The sequence below is a fragment of the Terrapene carolina genome, unplaced genomic scaffold (assembly GCF_002925995.2).
Source record: "Terrapene carolina triunguis isolate 2854851 unplaced genomic scaffold, T_m_triunguis-2.0 Scaffold262, whole genome shotgun sequence".
Lineage (NCBI taxonomy): Eukaryota > Metazoa > Chordata > Testudines > Emydidae > Terrapene > Terrapene triunguis.
The window spans coordinates 5,986,886-6,011,850 of NW_020664613.1; the positions used below are offsets into that span (position 1 = coordinate 5,986,886).

Consider the following 24,965-nt stretch of genomic DNA (forward strand, 5'->3'; position numbering starts at 1 on the left):
ATAAAATATCACCAAGCACATGTGGCAAGGAGAGCCAGTGTATGCGGAACAAAATGTGTAAGTACGGTAACGCTGCAGTATTTCTACGACTATTTGGAGGAATTACCCTGTTTAATAGACTCCCCATGTCACAGCCTACATTTACGGGAGTAAGTATTACCATTTTTGAGTGCAGCCCCTCGACTAGATAAGTAGATAGATTAGATAGCCCACCAACCAGAGAGACCCCCGATTTTTTAAACTGCTATAAAAGGCATTTCAGTAATGGTGTGTTGGGGAGAACGTCTGGCACGATGGAATATCCAGTAAAGCCATATTTGATTTTTCTGGCATGATGAATGGCATCGAGCAGCGTATCTCGCAAAATGCTGGAAAATAGAATGCTAACATCTATCAACATAGCAATCCTTTTTTAAAGGTCTAACTTTAAATAATGTAAACCTAGTCTTTAGCTCCCATACTATTTGACGTTCGGTAACAAACACAAAACCCTCCAACTCCTTCATTTAATCAGGTCCTTTTCCCACCGCCCCAGCCCAGTATCTCCGTGGGGAGTGTGCGAGATAAAACGGATAAAGAAGCCGCACGTTACTTCTGTTACATGGCACAAGTCACATTGAAAATATGTCCACCAAGACATATGTCTTGACTTAAGGAAGAGAAGGTATCAAATCAAAGATGTTCGGGTCAGGCTCAATTACATCTCAGATTTATGGTCACTAATAACCTAAAGATGGTCAGAAAGATTGTTCGTGATCAGTCCTTAGGATTTGACATCTAACTTAGACTTTCATTTCATATTCCTTTACTTCTTGTCTGAGCACCTATCTCCAACGGCCATCAGACTTTCTGCAGCAACAAAACCCCACGTGCCAACCAAATGGGGGAGGGGAGAGAAAGAGACTAATTTGTGGAAACAATAGCAGGCTTTCCCTTATTTTTTTAAAAAAAGAAGTTAAAGCTAGGAACTTGTGTATGGGCTTGGCACAGAGAAGCTACCGTGGAGCTCTTGCCTCCTGGGTTAGGGGCCATGTGGAAATAGTACTCCATGTGTGAGGTATGGAGACGGGCATCCCCTTTATGCTGCCGTTTGTGGCGTGTCTGCTTTCCCACTTCTGTAGAGCGAGTGAAATTTCTCCGAAGGAGGGAATGGGATGAGGTTATGGAGGAGAAGGCACCGCAAATGACATGACTGGTGGAAACTCAGCTGGGAACCAACAGAGGTTGGCTCAGGGCTCGATCCTTCACCCGCTGAAGTTCATGGAACGGGTGCCCTGGAGTGCAGTGGCTGCAGGATCTGACCCTGGCTGAATAGCCCGAAGGACGGGTTCAGAAAGAGGCAAGGCAAAGGGGGAGCCATTGCTGTGGCGGCTGCCCTCTGCTGCCACAGCAAGGCGAGAAGATCCTGTGGCCACGCTGCCTCCGATGCTGATTTCCAAACTCTGCCAAGGAAGTAATGTGTGGTGTGAGATGAAAACATCCTAAATTCCTCGTTACAGGCGCTATTCGGAACAGGAACATCATGCATAGATGGGAAGCAAGTGCCGCCACTTTTATTATGTCTAATCCGAAACTTTCTGGTCTAGAGAGTTTTGCCTCAGTAACAGTTTGTAATGCAGCTTCCTTCTCTCGTTATTCGCTTAGCCAGCAACTCAGGTGCTGCTGCTCCTACAAACCTGTTTGTTAGCGGTTAGGGGCAAATTACATTTCACCAAGCGATTTATGCCCACGCTTAAAAGAAAATATTACTTGGTGTTTTAAGTGTCATCAAATAATTGCATTCCAGTTTGAGTCTTGTCGCACTGTTACACTGAGATATGCAGACAAATGCACTCACCTTCTAGCCACTTCCTTTCAGTAAATCTTTCCACTGAAAGGTTGCCCCCTAGTATTTGTTTGTGTTTCATCTCTATTTAGTGAAATACACTAAATTGCACAAGTAAAAAGAGGGGTAAATGGTAACGTCAGGTAGCACGAATATTTGGAACTCTTCAGTCACCCCCAAGAACTTTTTTTATTAAAAAATAAAAGCTTCTTGAGAGCTGTAATGTAAAAAAAAACCAAAACCGAATCTTGAAATAGAGGCAGAAGGAGAAGGAGAAGGGCCAATACAGAACACACGTTGGCTATATGGGATTCAGTCCTTTAGGCCTGAGTGAAATTATGGATTCTCTAAGCAACATCTCACCATGTGGTTACCACCATCTGTTAATATCTTGATATTGGAAAGTTTGGTGCCTCGGGCGAAGCCGAGGCTGGCTAATGGATCAGTTTCGGATAATATTACATTCTAATGATAAAAGTTTTCACTTTTTTCATCTATGAATAGTATGCTATCTACTAAATGACGAGTTCACTCCACAATACAGCAATGTGGTGAGCTGTAATTAGGGGCTTTTTATCTGTTGTATTTTCTTGTGACTCATGAGTTTGGCGGAAGGAGTGGGAAAAAGAAGGAACGATTTAACTAGAGGCATCTTTACGTTTTCTCTTTGCTCCCTGAGAGCTATGTTAAATGTTTATTCCAAGTGATATTAAGCGATCATTTCTGTTTACATTTAAGCTGTTAGTTAAACAAACATCACTTCAGAGGGGCATAAGCAGTTGGGTTCCCACTAGGGAATTCCTGCAGCTGCCACTGCTACCGATCTTCTGGCATTTCGCTTATGAACAAGTCCAGGTTGGTTGGCTGTTCCATGGGCACCTATGGCTAGAAACCCCCTGAGCTGACAGCCTGCACGTAGAGTGACAGCTCCTCAGTTGGACACGACGATTCTTAGTAATGGGAGTTGACTTTGACTTTCTGGTTTGTTTTCAAATGGGATGTAAAGAAACAACAAGCGAGCAAACAAAACCAGGAGCAGAGAATGGAGCAATCGCCTTTATGCGTCCACGGGGAGGGTAAATAGCCACTATCCCTTTGAACACAGGTAAGGCAGCGGCTTTCAAAGCACACGCAGCATTAAGTACATTGCGGCACCTTTTTTTAACAGTTTAGTGGCCGGAAAGGCTTCTAAACTTGTGTTCACTCTTTGAAATAATGGAGGGGGGGGATACACAGCACCGGAGCGTGTGGATAGAGTGTACGTGTTGTCCCATAACTGATGGCTGACTTTTCCGCGTCACCTAACGCATCAGACAACAGACGGGGGAGTGGGATCAGATCTTCGGGAGTTTTCTCTTTGGAGAAAGAGACACGGGGAGCTGCAGCCTAAATAGAGACGGGGGCTGTGAAATTTCAGCCACCCACATTATATGGATGGCTGGTGACAGGTCAGCGCGACGCAGCAGAAATCCACGTGTCCAGGCTGGAAGCTGCGGCTCTCCTTTAACAAGACAGATCCTGGGGGCGGGAGGGGGGGGCGAGGGGAAGGGGGAGAGATCCCTGCGTCGCCGCATAACGTAGCCAGCAGAGCAGAGGGCGAGGCACTGTACGGCAGGTCTGCCCCAGAAGGGAGGGGAGACGCAGGTTTTATACTGGGAACTGCTGGAGTCGCCGGGGCACTGGTGGCCGGGGTCAGAGCACCACGCCTGCTGCACTCGCCCTCCGCTGCCTGCAGCGTTGCATAGCCTGGTCCCCAGAACTTCCCTCCCAAAGCAACAGATCCACAAACTTCCCCGGCATTGCGCTCAAGTAGCTACCCAGCCCCGTCTGGGCTGAAGTGCCCATCAGTCCTTTCCCGCGAGAATCCACTTCTTAGTTCTGCTTTCTTTCACACCTTACCGGCTCAGGGTTTGAGAAGTTTAGCTCGCTCTCTTTTCTTAAACTCACGCCTGTGTTTTGAGTTGCGAGTGCCCGGGCACTTTGTTTAAAATTGTTTGATGCATGATGTAGAAAATAAGAACAAAGAGTGAACCAAATATAGAAGTTACACAGTCCCCAGAAATTAGCCTGGCTGACCTTGAAAATATCCCCAAATAGGACATTTAGGTCCATTAACTAGACGGGGATCTTAAGAGACACAAAATGCTAAACCCACAGACTGCGGCGTATGCATCTATCTATTTGGCAACTGTTTTAGCAATGCTATGAAGCAGAGAAGTAAGTTAATATTTTAACAAGTACATAAATCAAGAGACGGATATTTATTTTCACACATATTAAACACTGTTCTTACCTTTTTCAAAGCGGTTTAACCTGTCTGCTCTGACTTTTCCTTCCAACGGTTTGTTTTTCCCTCTTTTCCTGCGGTGTGTATGCCTAAACATATTTTTAAAGCAAACTTCAACATCATCCGTTTCAAACAGGGGGGTGGTTTTCTTATAGAAATTAACATGTCCGAGTATTAACATGTCTGTGTCTTTACTGTTAGCACACGTCGTAAATCTGCGCTAACCAGTGTAAAACCTGACCGCACTCTGATCTAATTGCATTCCAGAGATATTGGGAAGATACTGATTTTTCCCCCCTCTCCTACTGATTTACAGCAGAGTATATAGTTCAATCGGTGTTCAGTTAGCTAGGTATATATTTAAGTTGATCTGAACTTTAGGTGCACGCTTTTATTATGTCTGAGTCAGAGAAGTCCATAGTAAATAAAAGTGAGGAGCAATTAATCTTGTTTATTAAAAGCCATTTGTTTGGACACTGTGCAACCTGATGCTCTTTTTTGCTCGTTTATTTTCTGTCTCACAAGTGATAAGTTAAATGTTGGGCTCAGTTAAAGTTGCAGCATCACATTCAATAGAAAGTGAATCCTCTTTACACCTTGTATTTAAGATTGATACGAAGTTTTGAAATAACTAATTTTTTAAAGTTTGTAACCAGTGCATCAAAAAGTATTTAAGTACTGTATCCAAACAGGCATTCCTACACAGTAACTGGTCTGGGTTATTGTGTCTGGGTTGCAGGAAATTTGCCTTATATCTGTTGTGCTTTGGCTTTTCTTTTCTTTTCTTTTTTTTTTAATGCTACTATTGCTCTAGTTAGTATATGATGCTGCCAGAGATGATTAGCCACCACTTCCTAAACATTCACAGCAATGATAGCCCTGGAACAGGGACAGATTGGCTTCCAACTTGTACAGTTCCCCCTCACCCCCCCCCCCCAGTCTGGTAGAATTGTGGAAAGAAAAAAATCTAAAATCTTAGTGAATAACGTTGGGGTACCTTGGTCAGCACTCCTCACTTTGCTGAAGACTTTTCTCTATTTCCGTTTTTTTTTAAAGTTACTTTATCTTGAAATACCCCCGCCCCCAAATTACTAAATAGCTGAGGTAGGGTGTCTCCTTTCATTTACTTATCCATAACTGCGGTGCAGCTTTTGCTGTGCAGTAACATCACCCAGACGAGCTTTGCTGCTCTTTAGGTAACTGATCTGCCATGCACTGCAGGACCTGGAGTGAGTGGCAAGATTCAGAAGTAGATCAAGTGCTGCTCTTAGCTGCTGCGGCTTGCAGATGGCTCTCTCAATGGAAGCACCAGATTAGGTGATAAAGTCTCCTTCCCTGCAGCACTGGGTGGGGGGCTGGGGAAGGGATCCAGTTTCTCCTCCTCTTTCTCCCCCCATCCCTCTTTTTTTTTTCCTCCCAAGTTCTCGGTTCACTATCCCCCCTTCAATCCGAAGGAGCCTCCCGATTGGGCGCTTGGCCTGGCCCACGTCATTCAGACTGTGACGTGTAGTCTTCCTGTTTCCTTCAGCTGTGTCTTAAAGTAAATCTTGTTGTGGTGCGGAGCCCTCAGCTGAGCGAGGCTGCTCTGCTGCCTGCAGAAATAATAGACAATTACAGCCAGGGAGAGGAGTGCGGCGCAAACGAGCTCTTCCCTCCCCCCTCCTCTCTCTCTCACACACACACACTCTCTCTATCTCTCTCTCCCCTGCACACTCACTCATTCTCTTTCTCACACACACACTCACCCTCCCTTGTCCAATTATAATATTCAGCAGCAGCAGCTATCAGGCTCTCTCTGTTTTCCTCTCTCTTTCCACCGGCACAAAAAAAAAAAAAAAGACTCACTTCCATCGCTTTTGCACTGAGTAAGTATTCCTCTCCCCCTCTTCACCTCCTTCCTCTTTTTTTTTTTTTTTTAAATCTTTTCCTCCAGCACTTGCATGTGCTGTTTAAATGATACCAAATAATCCCCAGCAAAATACTGGTCACCGGTGTCAAACGTGGGCTGCTTTTTCCGGGAGGTGGGGGGCGATTGCAATGACTTTCTTATAGAATAATAACAATAATCCAATAACTAAAGCAGTAGCGATTTGTTACCCCGAAGCTTCAATGGAACCATCACTCTAGCCTGCCCAGTCCGAAAGAGTAAGTGACCTGGTTGCTGTGGGGTGATATTGTTTGTCTCTTCTCTGCTTGTCTCCATTTCTGCCACCTTTTGTTGACTCTTCTCGTTTTATTTTATTTTTGTGTGTGGTTGGAGGGCACTTTGCTGGGGATGGAAAATGCGGGGAGTATTTTACTTCTTTTTGTTGTACTGAGCTTCCCCTTCTTCCCTCTTCCCATCCCCCCTTTTTAAACTCCTAGTCTGCTCCTATGAGCCTCCTCTTTGTCTTGTTTATTATAGCTGCCTTTCTTTTTGTCTGTTCCAATTTGCTTGTCATTTGCATGTCTCTACTTCTCCTTTTTTTTTTTTAACCCTAGCCGGGCAGGGCAGGGGCTTTTTCATTATTATTACTTTTCATTCCAAAGGGTGGGACGATTTGAGAATTGTGGAAATGTACAGAAAATGTGATCGAGCGAGCGCATGAGAATAGATCATACGCAAGTTTAGGGATCAGGTTATTAGCGATCTATAGTGGGTTTCGGGATGTGGGCACTTTTCTTTGAAAGGGTTTTTTTTTTCATGTTGGTGGAGATGTGTTTTTTTTTTAATCTGATGACTGACCAAAACCACTTTGCCATGTGTGTAAATTGAGTGAAAATGCATGAGAAACGGTTCTTTCTGAATGGGTCTGTACTAGCCTAGAAGGGGGAATGGGAGAGAGGTGTGCTTTAAGTTTAGCTAAGTCTTGAAAGGGTGGGACGTTTGAAGAGTAGATCTTAAAACGTGAAGCCTTATTTGGACAGTGGGTTTAATCGCTAGGTGTGGGTTATGTGTACAGTTTGGGCACAAACTCAGTCTGGGAAGCGTTTGTCTCTAAGAAGCTGAGCATAAATGGGCTTCCTGCTCAGACGGCGTTTGCTGGAGGGGGTCTTTGTAAGTTAAGAGAAAGTTAGAGTCGGTAGAGAGAGTGCAGGCTAGAATCGGGGAGAGTCTGTCTGAGGCAGAATTGCACGGCAGGTGGGGATGTGGGGACTGGAAATCTTGGCAGGAGGAGCAGAAAGGAGTCCGTGCACGTTTCCCGGTTGCAAAGCAGCCGTCGAGCACCAGTTTGCTCGAGAACTCTGCCTATGAAGCAGTTCTGGCAGCCCCGATGGGCTCTTAAACGGAAACGTTCGCCCCCTTCTTTCTTCTCCACAGCTAATGAAAGGTACCGAGAGCCGCATCGAAATGCGCATGGGCAGTGCCAGACAGGTGTGTTGTGTCAAGAAAGACAGGTGCAAGTTTCTCTCGCTCACTGCAGATCCTCAGCACAACGACTGTTACTGCGAGCTTTATGAATTTATGATGCATTGTTAGCCAGGACTGTCTGCTTTAGTGGCTAAGACCTGTGTGTGTGTGGGGGGGGGGCTATGTTTGGTTTAAACCTTGCCCTGGGAAATCTTTAGGGCCCTGGAGAATATTGATAAAGAGAACAGAGCAGGTTGTTTAAAGTCTCTTTCAAAAGATGCACAGAACACATCTAGTGATTATTTTTGAAAGTTGGTAGTCTAACTTCATGCATCTTGTCAGCCTGACTTCTGCCTTCTGCTTTCCTTGTATTTGATATCTGTCATGTAGGCAGAGAGATCTTGGGTAATGTATTTAGGCTTTAAAAAATCCAAAGATGTCTGCCTCTAAAATGGCCAGAAATCACACCTGAGACCAGAATTAACCTGTCTGAGTTCTACATGCTATGCATATCTTCTCCATTTCAAGAAAGAATAGGTAGGGACACTCAGATTAATATCTCGATAAAGCAGGATTTATCAGTCATATAAACTGTACATGGTAGTGGGCAATGTTTGCAGGCTAGAGAATCCTTTGAATATTGAGTAAAAGTTGTGGAAAGTATACTAAGTTTGACACAGATTCCAAATGCGTACAATGGGCATTTTGTATTTCTTGCTATGAACAGTGTATCTCCAATGTATTAGGTTTATGTACAGTATGTGAATATGTGTGTGTACTTTCCCACAAACACTGTATACACATACACATTTACTACCCTATAAGAGAAGAGCTAATATTGCCTTATAGGTCAACGGAGGGTTTTAGAAATATAGCTATTTAACTATTAGATGTAAAAACTTAGAAGGTTTGTTACTTCTGTTATCCTGACAGGTCTGACAGTATGTAAAATGAATTACACTAAGGTAGATTTCTTACATGTAAATTTGCATGTGGCACATGTCCTTTAGGTCTTATGCTTGCAGTTGTTTTTTTTTTATAATCTGTCACCAAGGATATAAAGTTTACTGCCATTGACGCCCATTTCAGGGTTTATTTCATGTGCTTTTCTTCCAAAGCTTACCTCTAATAGCTAAAATATTTATAAATACTCAAAAGTAGACACTTGAGTGCTAACAGGTTACTGAGTTGAACTACAATAAAAAGTCACAATGTATATACTTTTGTTACCGGTTCCTTATTAAATTATGCTGCAAGTCATATAACATTCTATGAATGACGCTATCTGTATATAACTTACTTTTCTACAGGTCAAAAGCTAAGGAGACCTTTTAATGTACATTATGATTTTTTATGTTCAGCTAGCAAATTAAATAATCATAGACACAATCAGATTTGAAAGGGATGCCTCATTCATGTGTAGTTGCAGAATTAAAGAATATTACAAGTTATAGTCCTCAAATCAGGATTTAGTCTATCCCTAAGTATACTGTATTGACTATTTGATTCAAACATTCTGATTTAACGGCATAATGTAATTTGGAAAAGAAATCTAGGCTAGCCTGAGTTGAGTTTACAGGAGGAATCTTGTGAATCCTACAGCTTGGTACATGCATGGATTCCATGTGGACTTTAATAATTGTTTAACTGCTCATGAAGAACATAAAACTGGTTTGTAAGGAGAACAGTAGTGACATTTTTGTACCACGGGTAGGCTTGTTGTCTCTTTCTCAGTTGGACAAACTGTTTATCTAAATAATGCAACCTGCAGATTCATGACCACAGGGTGTGTTTCTCCTCAAAACAGTGAAGGCCTGAACCAGTAAGATGCTGAGTACCACCTGAGATGTGTCAAGTAACCTCAATTCCCAGGACAGTCAATGGGAGTTGAGGATGCTCAGTGTTTCACAGGAGTTGCCGTGGATGGGCTGGATTGGGCCCTACATGTCCATGTTCTTAAAGGGGGATTGTATTTCTGTTTTAAGATAAAGACTAGCTCAGGTAGCTCAAAAGTTAATTAGTTTAAATTTTTTACTTTTTGGTGTGGAGGAATCCTAATAAAGGAGCTATTAGTGCACCTAGAGTTGTTAATTATTTCTATTCTGTTTAAAATTCCTCCATAACATCATCTCAGCTAAAAAGAGAGAGAATTCTTGACAAAGAGGGTCACCCTATTTGAAAATGTCCATGAAAACCGTTCCAAAAATTAGTAGAAAAGCACTATTGCTAAGGAACAATTATTAATTTTACACAAAAGAATTTGTCACTTTGTACTTCTCAGTAGTGCAGTGGAGTGATTTTTAGCACCAAAACAGATTCATGATATAGAAGTGTAATGTGTTCTTCAGATGTATCTATCTTTTTGTCAGGGGGTGTTGGTGCGGGGGGAATACGACTGTCTGAAATCGCTTTCATCTAACGTGCCCTGGTTTATTCTACCAAAATCTTGTCCAGTATAACGCTTTCATTTTAAAGTTTTGAATGTCCCTATTATCAAGAACATGTTAAATTTCTTTAGATGCATTAGCATAATAAGCAGAGAACAAACTTGCAGACACCTGAGCAAAGATAGTAGTTGGCTGATAAAAAGACAGAATGAACAATTTTCCGCTTTGCAGGATGATGTTCCCCTGGAATTCCTCAGTGAATATACTTCATATTCAGCGCTTTGGTACTGTTTATCCAGTTGGTTATTTCGTATCCATTGAGTACCAAAGGCTTTTGTTGTCAGTACAGATTCCTTCACAACTATGCAACTTTAAATAAGCTTGTCATACTTACTGAACTTTATAGAGAAGTTTTCCTCTATAAAGGATTAAACTAGACTAGGTATCTAGTATCCAATGTATAATCTAGAATATTTATTATATCTAATATGAATGATCAAACTAGATATTGCATAAATCTATTTCTTTCTAACAACTACAGCAAAATACCTGACATCATACCCCATTCTACAGACATCTGTATTAATAGATTTTAGGACAATGAATCCTTGAGACATCTGGAAAGAAAGCTGTTTGCAAATTTATGTTATATTGGTTTGTACCTAATCATGTAAATGGATATTGATTATATACATGTCTTGTGGATGTTACGTTACTCAGAAATTGACCATTATTACAGATCCATTCTTAAACTTCTTGTAATGAAAATTTTTTAAAGGTAGGTAGAATAATATAAGCTACTCTATTGGCTGGATTCAGAGAGGTGCTGAGCACCTTATTTCACATTGAAGTCCATGGAAACTGAGAATGTTCGCTATCTTGCAGGAGGCAGACAGCACCTGACAGGATCAGGCCCCTACATGGAACTACATATGTGTTTAGGGTTGATATAATGAAAAATACACTTGGCAGAGAGGAAATGTCAAAAGTGACTTGTAATTACAAAGTAAACCTTAACGATTTTAAATTAAAGAATTGAAAAATTGCCTTTCCTTTTTAAAAAATTTACATAAAAAATGGCTTATAGTAGGTGATTCTCTAAATATATATTCCTGAATGGGTGTACACAGACACAACCATGTATGTAGGAAATATAGTGCTGATGAAATATGCAGACAAAGTAGGAATATTTTTTCTTTCCAGTATTAAAGTCTTCCTATAATATCTGTGTCATATCCAATGAACACATTCTTGCTGAATTGGATTTTGCATTCTACTGTCCGTTGTGTTCTATTTTCCTCTGGACATGAACTCATTTTGGCCCCTTTAAGCCAATGATATGAGCCGATATAATTCAATGGATAAAGTAGAAGTATTTCTCGTTATTTAGACTGAGAATAGTGCACATCTTAAGACAGAAACCCCGTAGGCTTTATTGAATACCAGGAGCAACCCAGAAATATTTACTGCATAGGGTGAGAGAAGCACCCTCAACCTCCAATAAGAATGGGAGAGAAAAAGGGTGCCACATTCCAGAGCACCTCCAATACGTTAAGGGAAAACTGATTTCCCTCGTGGTGGTAGAAGTGAGCTGGTGAGCAGTTGTTAATGCATGGTTTGTGTGAGAGGAAAATGGAAGCTCAGGAGGAAGGATGCGTAGCGATGACCCTATGACCTGTTTCAGCCAACCTATTTCCTGAGTCACTGCCTCAAGGATACAGCAGGCCCTCTTTGTGTACGTCCTTGGTTGAGATTGGGCAAGAGAGACGGAAGTTCTGTTCAGATGCCCAGAATCCGCTAGGAAGTGCATAAAACACAAAACTTGACATTAGATTTTGATATGAGTCTGGGAAGGTATTGCTGGATTTTAATCAAGCATAATTTCACTATACAGCAAAGGAAGGAAAAGCACATGGTACAGTTTTTGAAGCTAAAATGCCTGTGGGATATTTTACATACCAAGGCAAAAGCTCTTAACATTTCCTTGCTGCTATTTCATGTAGCTTGCAAACTCATATACTTTAAAGAGGAATGTAAATGTTCTCCCTGTTTCTTATTGGGCCAATATTCTCTTCTGGTGTAGATGAATGCCATCCGGTGACTTGAGTGGAGTCATCCATTCTCACCAGCAGAGAATTTGGCTTTTCATGTATGAAAATCATCTTTCAGCTCCAGTCTAACTGTCAATAAGAAGGCCTGGGATGTTAGGTCTTGTTCCTGTCCCTGTTGCAGTTAATGGGCATTTTGCCATTGACTTTGATGGAAGCATGATGGTGTCCTTCATAAATGCCCCTCCAATCAGGACCTGATTCTGCCACGCTCACTTGCATTGAATAGTATCTTGCTATGTGAGTAATCCCATTGATTCCAGTGGAATTACTTGCAGAAGAAGACACGACTCGGCATGAGTAAGGGTTCAGAATTGGGACCACAGTGATTTGCCGTGTGACCTTTTTTTGTTTTTTAATTCCATAACCTAGTTTGCTTCATGCACTTTTTATATTAACAACAATTTCTGCACAGAGTGCTGGCAGCAATTATTGGGTCTAGATTTCCAGTTCGAATTCAGGGAATTTTTATTTTTTATTTTCCCCTCCTGGATACAAGGAGTCAGTAAGATAAACAAGCATCATGTCCCTTTTGTAACAGTCTTTAACGCAGAAGCTCTGAAAATTCTTTTAGCATATCCAAAATACATGGGCAAAGACCATAGAATGAACATAGCATTTTTAAATACTTTTTTTTTCAATCTAAGCACTGCCTACTATCTTGATTTTTACAGATTATTTCATGCTGAAATTATTCCTGTTTGCATGGATAGTCATTCTTTAAAACTAGCCACAGATGCAGTCCTAGGGAGCACGTAGATGTTTTTACAGGTGAACCGAAAGAGATGGGAGCAATTCCAAAAAGTCTGCATGCTGCCTTTGGCAATATACCCTCTTATTGTGAAGATTGTGCACTGTTAAGCAAATGTGAAGTTTAATGTTAGATAAACACAGCATGAAAAATATTTTAATGTTATTTAGTATAGTGTTAAATTTTAAGAAACAGGAAGAAACATTGCACTTCATGTGCAATGTGCATTTAGCATCACTAGTTAATAAGTCACAAATTATGTCAAGAACCTTTTATAAAATGCAAGGAAGTGTTATCTTTTTATACTGTGTTCCTGGGAAACAATGAGAGTTCATATAAAGAGAAGGTATCTTCCTTTCTCATGCAGTTGATTGATGTTATATTCTTTCATCTTTCCATATTTTTTCTCTTCTGTTTTTGCATGTCACAGGAAATAAGATTTTGTGTATCCAAAATGTAACATATAAGAATGGCTTCATTGGGCATATGAGATATTATTTTTGGAGCCTGTTCTAAAACAGAGCTGTAACACTGAAAAATGCCTTGATTTTGCTTATGCAAACAATGTAATGCCCTATATCATAGCTTGTGAAATGTGAACATTTCGTGCTTTAGCACTGAGATTTACTTTGAGAATATAAGTTACCAAAAAGGGCAGAGTATTTGGAGAATTTAAAATACCACAATGGCAATTCAGTGGCATCTGCTAGGTTATATTAATGATATTCAGCATTTTTGCTTTCTCTTTTTTAAAATATATATATATATATATATATTCTAATCCTGACCATTTAAAAAAAATCTTAATGCATTTTGATTCACTGAATAAATGCTGCCTTAATGATTTAAGAGATTTTTTGCAACATAAGTATTAAATGTGTGTATGTTTTCTATGCTTCTCTCACTCACTCACTCATACATCACCCTATGTAAAATTAAGTAAAAGTTGTTATTTTGACCTTCGGATGTTTATTTATCAGTTCTTTTCTTTTAGTCTTAAAAAACACAATTACAGTTTTTACATTGCAATTGATATTTTTTTAATCCAAATTTTATACAGCTTCTTGTTTTAACAATAAATCTTAAATAAGGACTACTTTCATCTTCTTTTGTAACATATATCTCAATGCCCTAAATTTAATCAATTGGTTGTCAGAGGCTGTGTTCTTCTAATCTACTGTTTCTTCTGAAGATAAACAGTATCATTTTAGGCATTTGTGCAAGAGAATCATATTACTGGTGCTTAAGCAGTTTTTGCTTTTTTAAATCTTAATCCATCTTAAACCAGTGGAGCAGAAATATTTAAAAATGTTTCATTTCAAGCAGAGTGCATAATACATTGCAATAATTGTAATGTGCCATAAATCCCAGAGCCTATGCATTTTGCATTTTATTCAGGATTGAGGTCAGGAAATTTGGAGAAATTTAAAGAAAATGATTCATCAGTCCTTTTGTTCTGTTGGCCAGGGTCCCAGGATTCTTGAGCTGAGCCCAGCTGACAAGCTTTTGAAGATGGCACAATAACAGTCCAGTGATGCCTGACCATGACAGCACAGCCCTCTTAAGCAGGCAAACCAAGAGAAGAAGAGTTGATATTGGAGTGAAAAGGACGGTAGGGACAGCATCTGCATTTTTTGCAAAGGCAAGAGCAACATTTTTTAGTGCCATGAATCCCCAAGGTTCAGAGCAGGATGTTGAGTATTCAGTGGTGCAGCATGCAGATGGGGAAAAGTCAAATGTACTCCGCAAGCTGCTGAAGAGGGCGAACTCATATGAAGATGCCATGATGCCTTTTCCAGGAGCAACCATAATTTCCCAGCTGTTGAAAAATAACATGAACAAAAATGGTGGCACAGAGCCCAGTTTCCAAGCCAGCGGTCTCTCTAGTACAGGCTCAGAAGTACATCAGGAGGATGTATGCAGCAACTCTTCAAGAGACAGCCCCCAAGAGTGTCTTTCCCCTTTTGGCAGGCCTGCTATGAGCCAGTTTGATATGGATCGGTTATGTGATGAGCACCTGAGAGCTAAGCGCGCCCGGGTTGAGAATATAATTCGGGGTATGAGCCATTCCCCAAGTGTGGCATTAAGGGGCAATGAAAATGAAAGAGAGATGGCTCCACAGTCTGTAAGTCCCCGAGAAAGCTACAGAGAAAACAAACGCAAGCAAAAGCTGCCTCAACAGCAGCAACAGAGTTTCCAGCAGCTGGTTTCAGCTCGAAAAGAACAGAAGCGAGAGGAGCGCAGACAGCTGAAACAGCAGCTGGAGGACATGCAGAAACAGCTGCGCCAGCTGCAGGAAAAGTTCTACCAAATCTATGACAGCACTGATTCCGAAAATGATGAAGATGGTAACCTGTCTGAAGACAGCATGCGTTCAGAAATCATGGATGCTAGAGCAAGGGATTCTGTTGGCAGGTCAGATAATGAAATGTGTGAGTTAGACCCAGGGCAGTTCATTGATCGTGCAAGAGCCCTGATCAGGGAACAAGAAATAGCCGAAAATAAGCCTAAAAGAGAAGGTCCTAAGGAAAAAGAACACAGGCCAAACGCTTTCCATCCAGAAGGCAAACATTTGGCTGAGACCTTGAAACAGGAACTGAACACTGCCATGTCACAAGTTGTGGACACAGTGGTTAAAGTTTTCTCATCCAAGCCCTCCCGCCAGCTTCCTCAGGTCTTTCCACCTCTTCAAATCCCTCAAGCAAGATTTGCAGTTAATGGGGAAAACCACAACTTCCATACCACAAACCAGCGCCTGCAGTGCTTCGGTGATGTCATCATTCCAAACCCACTAGATACATTCAGCAATGTGCAGATGCCTAATTCGACAGACCAAACAGAAGCACTGCCCCTTGTAGTTCGCAAAAACTCATCTGACCAATCTGCATCAGCCCCACCGCCTGGTGGCCATCACGCTTCTCTGCATCAATCTCCACTCTCAGCTACCACGGGCTTCACCACATCTTCTTTCCGCCATCCCTTTCCGCTTCCCCTCATGGCATACCCATTTCAGAATCCCTTAGGTGCTCCATCTGCCTCCTTTCCAGGGAAAGATAGAGCCTCCCCAGAATCCTTAGACTTAACTAGGGAGACCACGAGTCTGAGGACCAAGATGTCGTCGCACCATATGAATCACCATCCTTGTTCACCAGCACACCCTCCCAGCACAGCTGAAGGTCTCTCTTTGTCTCTCATAAAGTCTGAGTGTGGTGACCTACAAGATATGTCTGAAATCTCACCTTACTCGGGAAGTGCAATATCCTTTTCTAAAAAAAATATAATCGGTTGCAATACCAGGCTCAATCTGTGTAAGTTTGCTTTCCTCTTTTGTTGGGTAACTTAAGACAAACTTCACTGCATACATAATTGTATGCAATGCTTTCATACTGGTAATAGGACATTCTAAGATGGAGGAGCCAAGGACTTGTAAGAGTAGTGATTAAATAAAGTATCAGGTAATGAACAGCGCTGCTTCACCCAGAGCGTTCTGCTCTTTCCCTATATCACCTGCCTGGCCTTTTTTTCAGGGAGAACTTTAAACAGATTCCTTTCTCTCCCCCCGTAAAACATTTGCTTTATGGGATGTCCAGTTAGGACAGAAAGTAAGAGAGGCTTCAGGGCCCAGCTGTGTGGAACTTTTCCTCCTGTCGGTGAGCTCTTCCTCACCCGGCTAGTCCCAATGCAGTAAATAGCAATGCTTGCGTGAGTAAGTGCTCACAAAGGTAAGGGCTCCACAACTGGGCCCTTTATTATGGGGGAAAATGGGACGTCTTATCCAGCAGTGTCTCCCTGCTGAAAACACTTAACCTTCCAAACGATTTTTTTCTCCCTATTAAAGCCAAAGTAAGCCCGACCCATTTTAACAGTGTCGTTCCCGACTCTCACAAAGAACAAACAGTTGGTTGGTTGTAAATCTTCAGTTCGGCTCTCAAGTGAGTAAACAAACAAAACACAAAAGATACAGGTACTGATGTATTCAAGCTGCATCAACTTCTTTTCCCCACCCAGAGGTCTGTTCCTCAGCCCTTCTGCAGCTGCCTGCTATGCATGATTAACCTCTGTTCAGCCGTACACAGAAATCTTTTGTCCTAACATACACAAAGCAAATTATTTTGGAAAGCTAGAGAGCACAGTTAGATATAAAACTTCAGCTGTATTACATTTACAGGACATTCCCATCCCCCCCCGCTTTTTTTTTTTTTTGGTTTAAATAACTTTTTAGCTCCGGATCAGGCTTTTGAAAAATACAGCTCTGCTTATATTTAGGCATATCCAGCTATTTCCATATTAATTTTCTGTAAACTAGTCCTTTGGGGAATTTTTTTGGAGCAATTACACTCCTTCCCCTCTCTTCCTCCTCCCCGTTCCCCTAATGTGTGTTCTGGTATGGTCAGAAGATTTTATTTATTTTTTTAAATGACTAAATGTGGATAAAATGTGATATTTGCCCAATGCTAAATTGAGGACTTTCAATGAAGGATACAGTTATATTTTATACCTATGATAAGACCTCTCCAGAAGGCAATCACACACGTATAGAGTCTTAGCTATAGTTAATTTCCTTTCCAAGTTGATGAAGGCAATCATAACTGAATGACCATATCCATCCTCGAGTAATAATAGTGCTATTGATGAAGTTGTCCTTTTTCCAATAATAGCAGTGGAGGCAGATGCCAGGTATATGCTTGTATTATCAATAAGTATCTTTTTGTGGTTAATAATTTTGACGGATTAGATTAATTGTAAACACTTTTTTTTTTAAGGGCAAGAGTGCCTCCGCAAATTAATTGCAGGGATCCTGCAAACTCTTATTCATGTGAGTAGTCCTCCCTTATATGAATTGTCCAATTTGACTTAAAAGGACTACTGACATGAGTCAGGGTGTGTTGGTTCAGGCCCAAAGAACCCTTTACCTGTAGGTCACTGGTTCAAAACCAGCCTGGATTGGTGTTATCAAAAGTTTTTGCTATCTAATGACTATTTGCTGGCCTACGTGAAATGTGTTGCTGATCTCAGTCCAGATCCTACAAGGCAAGTGTTCACATTTTGAAAGCACCACAAATGGAAACTATGTTGGCAGTCATAGGGTGTGTCTACACTGGAATACAAGACCTGCGACACAGCCGCAGCTGGCCCAGGCTGGGCTGCGGGTGTAGACATCTGGGCTTGGGCTGGAGCCTGGGCTCTGGGACTCTCCCCACCCCATGGGCCCCCAGAGCTTGAGCTTAAGCCTGAATGTCTGCATTGCAATTTTACAGCCCTGCAGACGGAGCCACATGAGCCCGAGTCAGCTGACCACGGGTGTTTAAATGCTGCGTAGACAAACCTTTAAAGACCAAATCATGAATGGGAATGGAGACTGAAGTAGCCTCTCATCCCACGGAGGTGATCTCTTCAAGTTGGGGTTCATACCCATTGTTGGGGGTGTGAGGGAAACGTGCACTGTCATTGTCCATTTAGTATCCTCTGTGTGAATTAAAAATGGATTTCAGTGTAAGGCTAGCATCTTCCATAAACACTAAAAATTACTAATTCGGATTAAAAAATCCTTCCTTCCTTCAAATTCTACCTTCTTATGCACTCAGAGCAGCTTATATTGAAGTCAACAGGAGCCCCAGTTGTGTAGCTGAGGCCAAAATTCGGTAAATGCCGACTAACAATGTGGTGGCATATTACTTTGTTTTCAGTAAAAGTAGCTTTCTTTTCCTCCTGGAAAGAAGAATGAAAAATTTTTCACTTCTTCAAAGGGGGACTGAAAAGGAAAAACCATTCTGTGTTTATAAGCTGTTAGTCTTTCCTTTGGCTATAACTCTGTATGACCCACTCTGTTTATTATTCTAGTGCAAGTCAGTATTTTTGGAACTTGTGCTGTTTCTGTTGTCCTGTTTGGTTTCTGTCTTCCCCTCTTTCTGCTACAGTGTTCACCCCCTCCCCCATATTATATTCCTCTCTCTCACTGGCAGCCATTATCTCAGCATGTTACTTCTGATGGAGAAGGTGTGCAGGCAGCCTCCTCTAGAGCCAGTGCCATTCTGAAGGTTAGTCAGTGGGGAAACTGAGTATTAATGTGGGTGCCGCTTTCCCTTCTCCCAACGCACCTTATTCCCTTGACACTCTGACTCTCCCAGTTAGTCACTATTGCAGCCTGGACACAAATATATTTGAAAAGCTTCTAGATTCTCAAATACCCGTTAGACAGAAGTGTGCACACCGGTATACAACTCTATTGTGGTGATATTTTTCTAGCAACTGCCCATTTGTCCATGCAGCCTATAGTTTATTCTAGGCGAAGGCATATGGGAGAGAGTATGGCGGTTTGTTTGTATTACACTTTGTTTTGGCCCCTTTATTTCACATGGTTCAATGTGCATATATAAAGAATATGTTTCTTAAGAGAGGCAGTTCTTCCTTCACAACAGAAAGCAACATCTGTTTCTCTGGACAATACAGCCAGGATAAGAACACAAGATCAGCAGATACAGCCAAGTTCAGGTTTTAGTAGTAGGCTGAAACCCTGAACCAGTCCCTCTTATTGTTTTTTTTTTTTAAACCTACATTTGTAAAATGCACCTGATCGTTACCAGCCTTGTTGAATTGTGCAAGGAAATGGTTAATGTTTGCGTATTCTGCTAAACAAGATAAGATGCACCTGCACGGTGAGTTCATATCTTGGTCATGAATGTATTCTGTATCTTTGCAAACTAATCTGTTTAATCAAATATTAAGTTTTATTCAAATGCTAAAAGAAACAGACAGCCAATTGTTTTTCTGCATGATCATCCTTGTCATGCACCCTCTTTGCATCTCAAGAAAAATAGCCTTGTTCAGCCCCAAAACATTTGCATATGTCAAACTGAAGCACAACAGTAGGTTTTTTTGTGCCGTTAAGACATCTGCACAGGTGAAGATGTTCAGCATTTTCTCCACCGAAGGAAGATTTTAATAATGTTAGTGAAACTTTTTTAAAATCCTTAATTTTTAAATAGAATTCCAATCCAACCGGGGCAAGTTTCTCAGTCCAATATGTGAAAGCTACAATTAGTGAATTACCACATTTTGAAATGAGGAGTTACTATATCTGACTAGAATTAAACTAATTAAACTTAAAAAAAATGAGCAATTGTATAGCAAGTTGGATGACTCTGTGCTGTTGATAAAACCTGGGAAATGCCAGTATACTTTCAGTCCAGCTTCTTTTTTCAAGGTTCTTTAAGACGTGCAGAAATATTCCTAGCAATTTAGAGGTATGCTGAAAAAAGCAACCATTGTGTAATTTAAGCAGCAACTTGGCCTTACAACTACAGATATTTTACCTGAAGTGGCAGATTCCTGCTCCTTTCTCCTCATCCAATACCAATATATGGTATAAAAGCCTAATAGAACATTTTCAGGAATTTGAAGCGAAAGTGAGAGGAACAGAAGATTATCGTCACATAAAAATATTTTAGTAGAAGAGGGTAGTTACTCAAGTGGATTAAGCCCATTTGCTTTTTGGCACAAATCAGGTGCAAGAGTCTACATGTAGTGTAAGTTAAAACACACAGCGAGTGTACATACGTTTCCTTCCCTCACCCCCACTTCCTATTTCTTACATTTGCCTTTTGGCTGCTGTTGTTTTAGGTAAGGCTATCTTGTACATTGTAAATACACAACACTCAGACTCAGGTTGTTTGAACACTGCTTTAGGCTCAGCTGCAGTGCACTGTTTCTCTGATCTTTTATGTTCCTGAGCAGATGTCTTTCATTAATTTATGGATTTATCATTTCTTTCTTTCTTTCTTTCTTTTTTTTTACACCTGGCAGCTGGCTCAAGTTTCAGCAGTTATTGTCTATTTTGCATTACACATAGAATTGAATGTCATCTGTCTTCACAAAGCTATGGCTAAGAGAATTGAGGCAAGCCACATGAGCTGCTGGGACAGACCTTGTTTGCGTTCCATTCGGCACCCTCCCCCCCTTTCCTTTTACCTCCTTAATATTTATTTGTGCTCATTTTCTTTCCTGGCCTTGAATGGGGCTTAGCTCGTGTTCAGTACAGCTGTATGTTTACTGAATCTATTCCATCATGAGTCATTGTGCGTGTGTAAGTATCCTGGAAACAGCTAGTGCTTTCTTGGAAGAACAGTTGCTTTTCAGCACAAGCACTTAAAAGGGAAATTAACCAATTGGTCAGTTCAGTTTTACACTGAAATAGCAATGGGTTATCTAAGAGTTGGCTCTTAAGTGCTTCATTAACTATTTTTAATAGTTTATTAGAGATCTATCTTGTATCACAATATAACCTTAATCTTAGGCACAAGACATAAAGATTTACAGTGTGCTAGATTTCACTTTAAGAATCCCAAGTGCTTAACAGGAAAGCATAATTCTAATTTAAAAAGTGGACTTCTGGGGATTTGAGTTTTAGAACATCTTTCAATATGTGTTTTATTCAATATCAATAGCCTCTAGCATTATTACAGAAAAATAAGGAAAAATCATAAATACAAAGTGAATCAAAATACTTAAACAACTGTCTAATATGCTTAAATCCAGTGAATACTGAAGCTTGGGGAGAGTTTAAGTTCATATCTTAGCTTCCATCGAAATGGACCAAATGCCAAACATGATATCAAGATATTATCTGCTTCAGGGGAATTATAAATTAAGGAGACTTAGGATTTTTCTTTTACTTATTGAAGCGTTGGTTGGTTGGTTGGTCCCCGTCCTCCTGTGGAATCATATAACTAAATGGATTTCTGGTGTAGAAGTTCTGACTTGTCTAAAACTCTTATCACTAAGCAATAGGTGACAGCTTGCTACCATTATTTCACTTATGCGTTTTGACAGATGGCACTGCAGAGTGTAATGCTCTTTTAGACTTCTCTATCAGTCTAATGGAGGTAACTGGAGGTTCTTTCAACTCTTCTCTTGGCACAAGAAGTATGTCAGTCATAAATTATCTTCTTTGTAATCATTAAGCATCTAAACCAAAACACAAGTTCAGTTGAGCTGTTTTCAGTGCACTTTTTGTAAATGAAGAGGTTTTTAAACTATTTTCAGTGGCTATTTTAAAAAAAATGTGATATTTTCAGTCTAAAACTGAGCCTTCTCTTTCTACAACTGCATCTGCATGTATGAATAATACATGAATAAATAACCATGTTTTGACTCAATTCAGTAGATGGAGAAAAGATATTCTGTTAACAGAACAATCCTAAATAGTCTGTTGCCTGTCGGCATACATTTCTTTGAACTTCCCAGGTTGCGAGCTGGAGCTATTCATTTTGTTCTCCTGTGTTACCGGCTCTGTAAGGTGAAGGCACCTCCGCTGCAGAATAGCTGTGAACTTGTTTGACCTTTCTCCACCATAAGGTGTGAAATAGTGAAATTTTCGTTGAATGTCTTTAGGAAAAACAGTCCTCAGAGAAGCTTCTGGGAAGGACCCTCAATTGACCTTGTGGGGACCACATTGATTTTCTCCACGTGCATCTTCATTTCTGATAAATTATAAAGCCATTAATTTGCTGAGGAAATGGCAGGGCCAGCCTGCGGCACAGATGTGACCAAAGCCATCCTAGCACACAGCACACAAAAGAGTGCCAAGAAGCTGGGGGAAAATCAGAAAGCCTAGATTGTTATGGTTAGATTCACATTCCCTTGGGAACTGTTTTAGTTGCTTCTGTTTACAGATCTAAAAGGTAATGATGTTTCCAGGATAAATAGGCCTCCTTATAGGGTAAGTGGCCATTTATTGATCTGCTAACCCACACTTATTGATTAGTTAGCCCCAAATACAGTTTCATTCTCCGAGGAGTTAACTGTGTAAATCAGAACCGGACAATATTTTTTTAACTACAGAAGGTTGTGGGTTTTTTTAAAGAAATTTAGCTTTCATTAGAAAGCCAGTAATTGAGGCAAAGGAATAATAGGATTAGAGAGAGTAACTCAAGATACTGAATTATATTGGCATTAAAGAAAAAAGGTAAAATATGTTATTGCATGAAACATTGCTCAGAATCATAAAGCACCTCTGATTGTTTCATGTGCATTAGCATTATATGATATAAACTGCTCAGTGCTGAGAGAAAAATAAACTGAATTGGAATTGCAAACGAAAGAAAAAATCTTGTGATAAGTTTTTTTGCAGCACATGCTTCATGCATTTGTTTCCTTAGCAACAAGTGAACATACATATGGTACACAAACCTTAAACCTGAAAAATTCCTGCCACCAACACCAAGAATGAACTGAGAGACAATATATGTTATGTATCCTCACATATCTTATGTAGTTGTTTTGCAGATAATTACAGTTCTAAAGAGCTGCAAATTGAATGTTAACAATTTGTCACTCGGTCCTTACAGAACATTTCTCGAAGGAGCACTTTACTAGCCGTGTATATTCAGAACCAGCTTTTATTCTCAAGCAAAGCATTTTCCTTGACTAATTCAATCCTACATGCAGGAAGGTCTGTCACCCAATCACTTGAAAAAGGCCAAGCTCATGTTCTTTTACACCCGGTACCCAAGTTCCAATATGCTGAAAACCTACTTCTCAGATGTAAAGGTAGGAAAAAAACTTTTTCCCCCCCTCCTTATTGCATGTTTGCATTTTTGTGGTGAAAATGTATCACTTTAACACATTAAAGGTAAATGACTATTCATTCTAATTTCACTACTAGAGATTACAGTTGATTGTTATTCACTTGACTTTTTCAACTAAGGTGTGCTTGGGGTCCATGTCTGAAGGGAAAGGGCGTGGGGTTTTTTTTTAAATCAAGAGAGAGTCTGAAGTTTCAACGCAAAATAAGAATGTTTAATACAGTTGGATGACACCGTTTTACATGTGTGTATCCTCTGAAAAAGAAATTTCTGCTGGTGGCATAAATGTACTTCCAAGAACATTTTTGGAGCAGTTCTCAAGTGCTCCCTAATCGTTTCATTTTGGTCGGTTTCCTCATATTTGTGCTTACATCAGCACACTGTAGACTCCCTTTCTTTCTGTCAAAAAGAAACAGTACATTGAAATTCTCCATGCAGCAACTGCTTAAAAACAAAAGTGATGATTGTCTCTTATTTACAACTTAATTTGTTGTTGATGCAGAGTACACTGAGCATAAGGAGGATGAATAAAGTGACAGATTCAGGCCACATTATTCAAATGAGGATATGAAAGCTGTCGACGTACAGCTGCATCCTCCCTCATTCTACAGAATATTAGGACCTCCTGATTTTTTTCCCTAAAAGTAATTGTTCCTTCACATCAACTTGATTTTGTGTTAATCATCTAAGTTTTTTTTTTAATATAGATTGGGTTTTAATGATTATAATGGCACACATGGTGTTATTATCTAAGTAACTTTATAAACATTACATTAGCTTAAATTAGTTTGTTACATTCCCCCCCTTAACAATTTACACAAGTCCTTATTTTAACTATCTGCATGTTTATGGGGGGTTTTTTTTCGATCTTATTGGAAAATTGGCTCCCAAGTTTGTGACTTGGCCCAGTTTTAAGAATGAATGAGTAGGGCAATTCTCTTCACTTTATTTTGACTTTATTGAAGGGTTCTTTCCCCCTCCCCATTCCTGTTAGCTTTTATCTAATGTCACATCAAGTTGAACATCTTGGTGGGTTCCTCTGCCTCCCCCCTACCCCTTCTGTGCTCTCAGAGTTGAAAACACGTTTCTTCTCATTCAGAGCCATGCTTTGGGCGGATGGTAACAGCATAAAAAAAGCAATGCAGGCACTTACTAGCCTAAATGGCTGGTCAAGAATCATTAAACACAAAAAAGGCTGTGAATCACACAGCGGGCCAAGTGAAGGGTTTGCTCTGAGAGTGGTTCCACCTGGTATGGAAAAATCTGAGGGAGCATTTCAAATGACTCGGCACCAATGAGCCACTGGAACCAGATGCAGCGTTGGCCAGAGTACTGCTTAAGGGAATCCTGTAATGGTGCTATAACAAGTCTTCTCCAGTAGATATTAATATAGCCAGTAATACAAAGAGTCTTTTTATTATATTTCTTTTCGTAAAGGAAGTATGTATTTGTGTTTGCATGTGGTGACCAATATCAATCTTCTTACAATGTCGCAATAATATGTAGTGTTTTGATATTATACCACCTTATATTTATATAGCACCATTCATCCAGAAGAAGCCCAAAGTGCTTTACAAACTGCCTATATAGGGATCACTCACCCACCACTGAAATGCAGCCACCTCCGTGGTGGAACGCGACAGCCATTCTGGGTCAGCAACACCACACAACAGTAGATGTAAATATTAGATAT

The 24,965-nt window shown here is 40.5% G+C and overlaps 1 protein-coding gene across 11 annotated transcripts in view; it reads left to right on the forward strand.

Annotated features, from left to right (window-relative positions):
• The first annotated feature begins 2,855 nt into the window (after positions 1 to 2,855).
• PROX1 (prospero homeobox 1) overlaps positions 2,856 to 24,965 on the forward strand; it is a 58,631-nt gene continuing 36,521 nt past the window's right edge. For 2 of the 11 annotated variants that reach the window (XM_024215300.2, XM_024215309.2), the window contains exons 1-4: positions 5,886 to 5,977; positions 14,157 to 15,945; positions 23,130 to 23,237; positions 24,813 to 24,950. In XM_024215300.2, coding sequence (XP_024071068.1) covers positions 14,224 to 15,945; positions 23,130 to 23,237; positions 24,813 to 24,950 — 1,968 coding nt within the window. In that variant the 5' untranslated portion in view covers positions 5,886 to 5,977; positions 14,157 to 14,223. The other 9 variants (XM_024215310.2, XM_024215311.2, XM_024215302.1 and 6 more) reach the window with 8 other exon arrangements.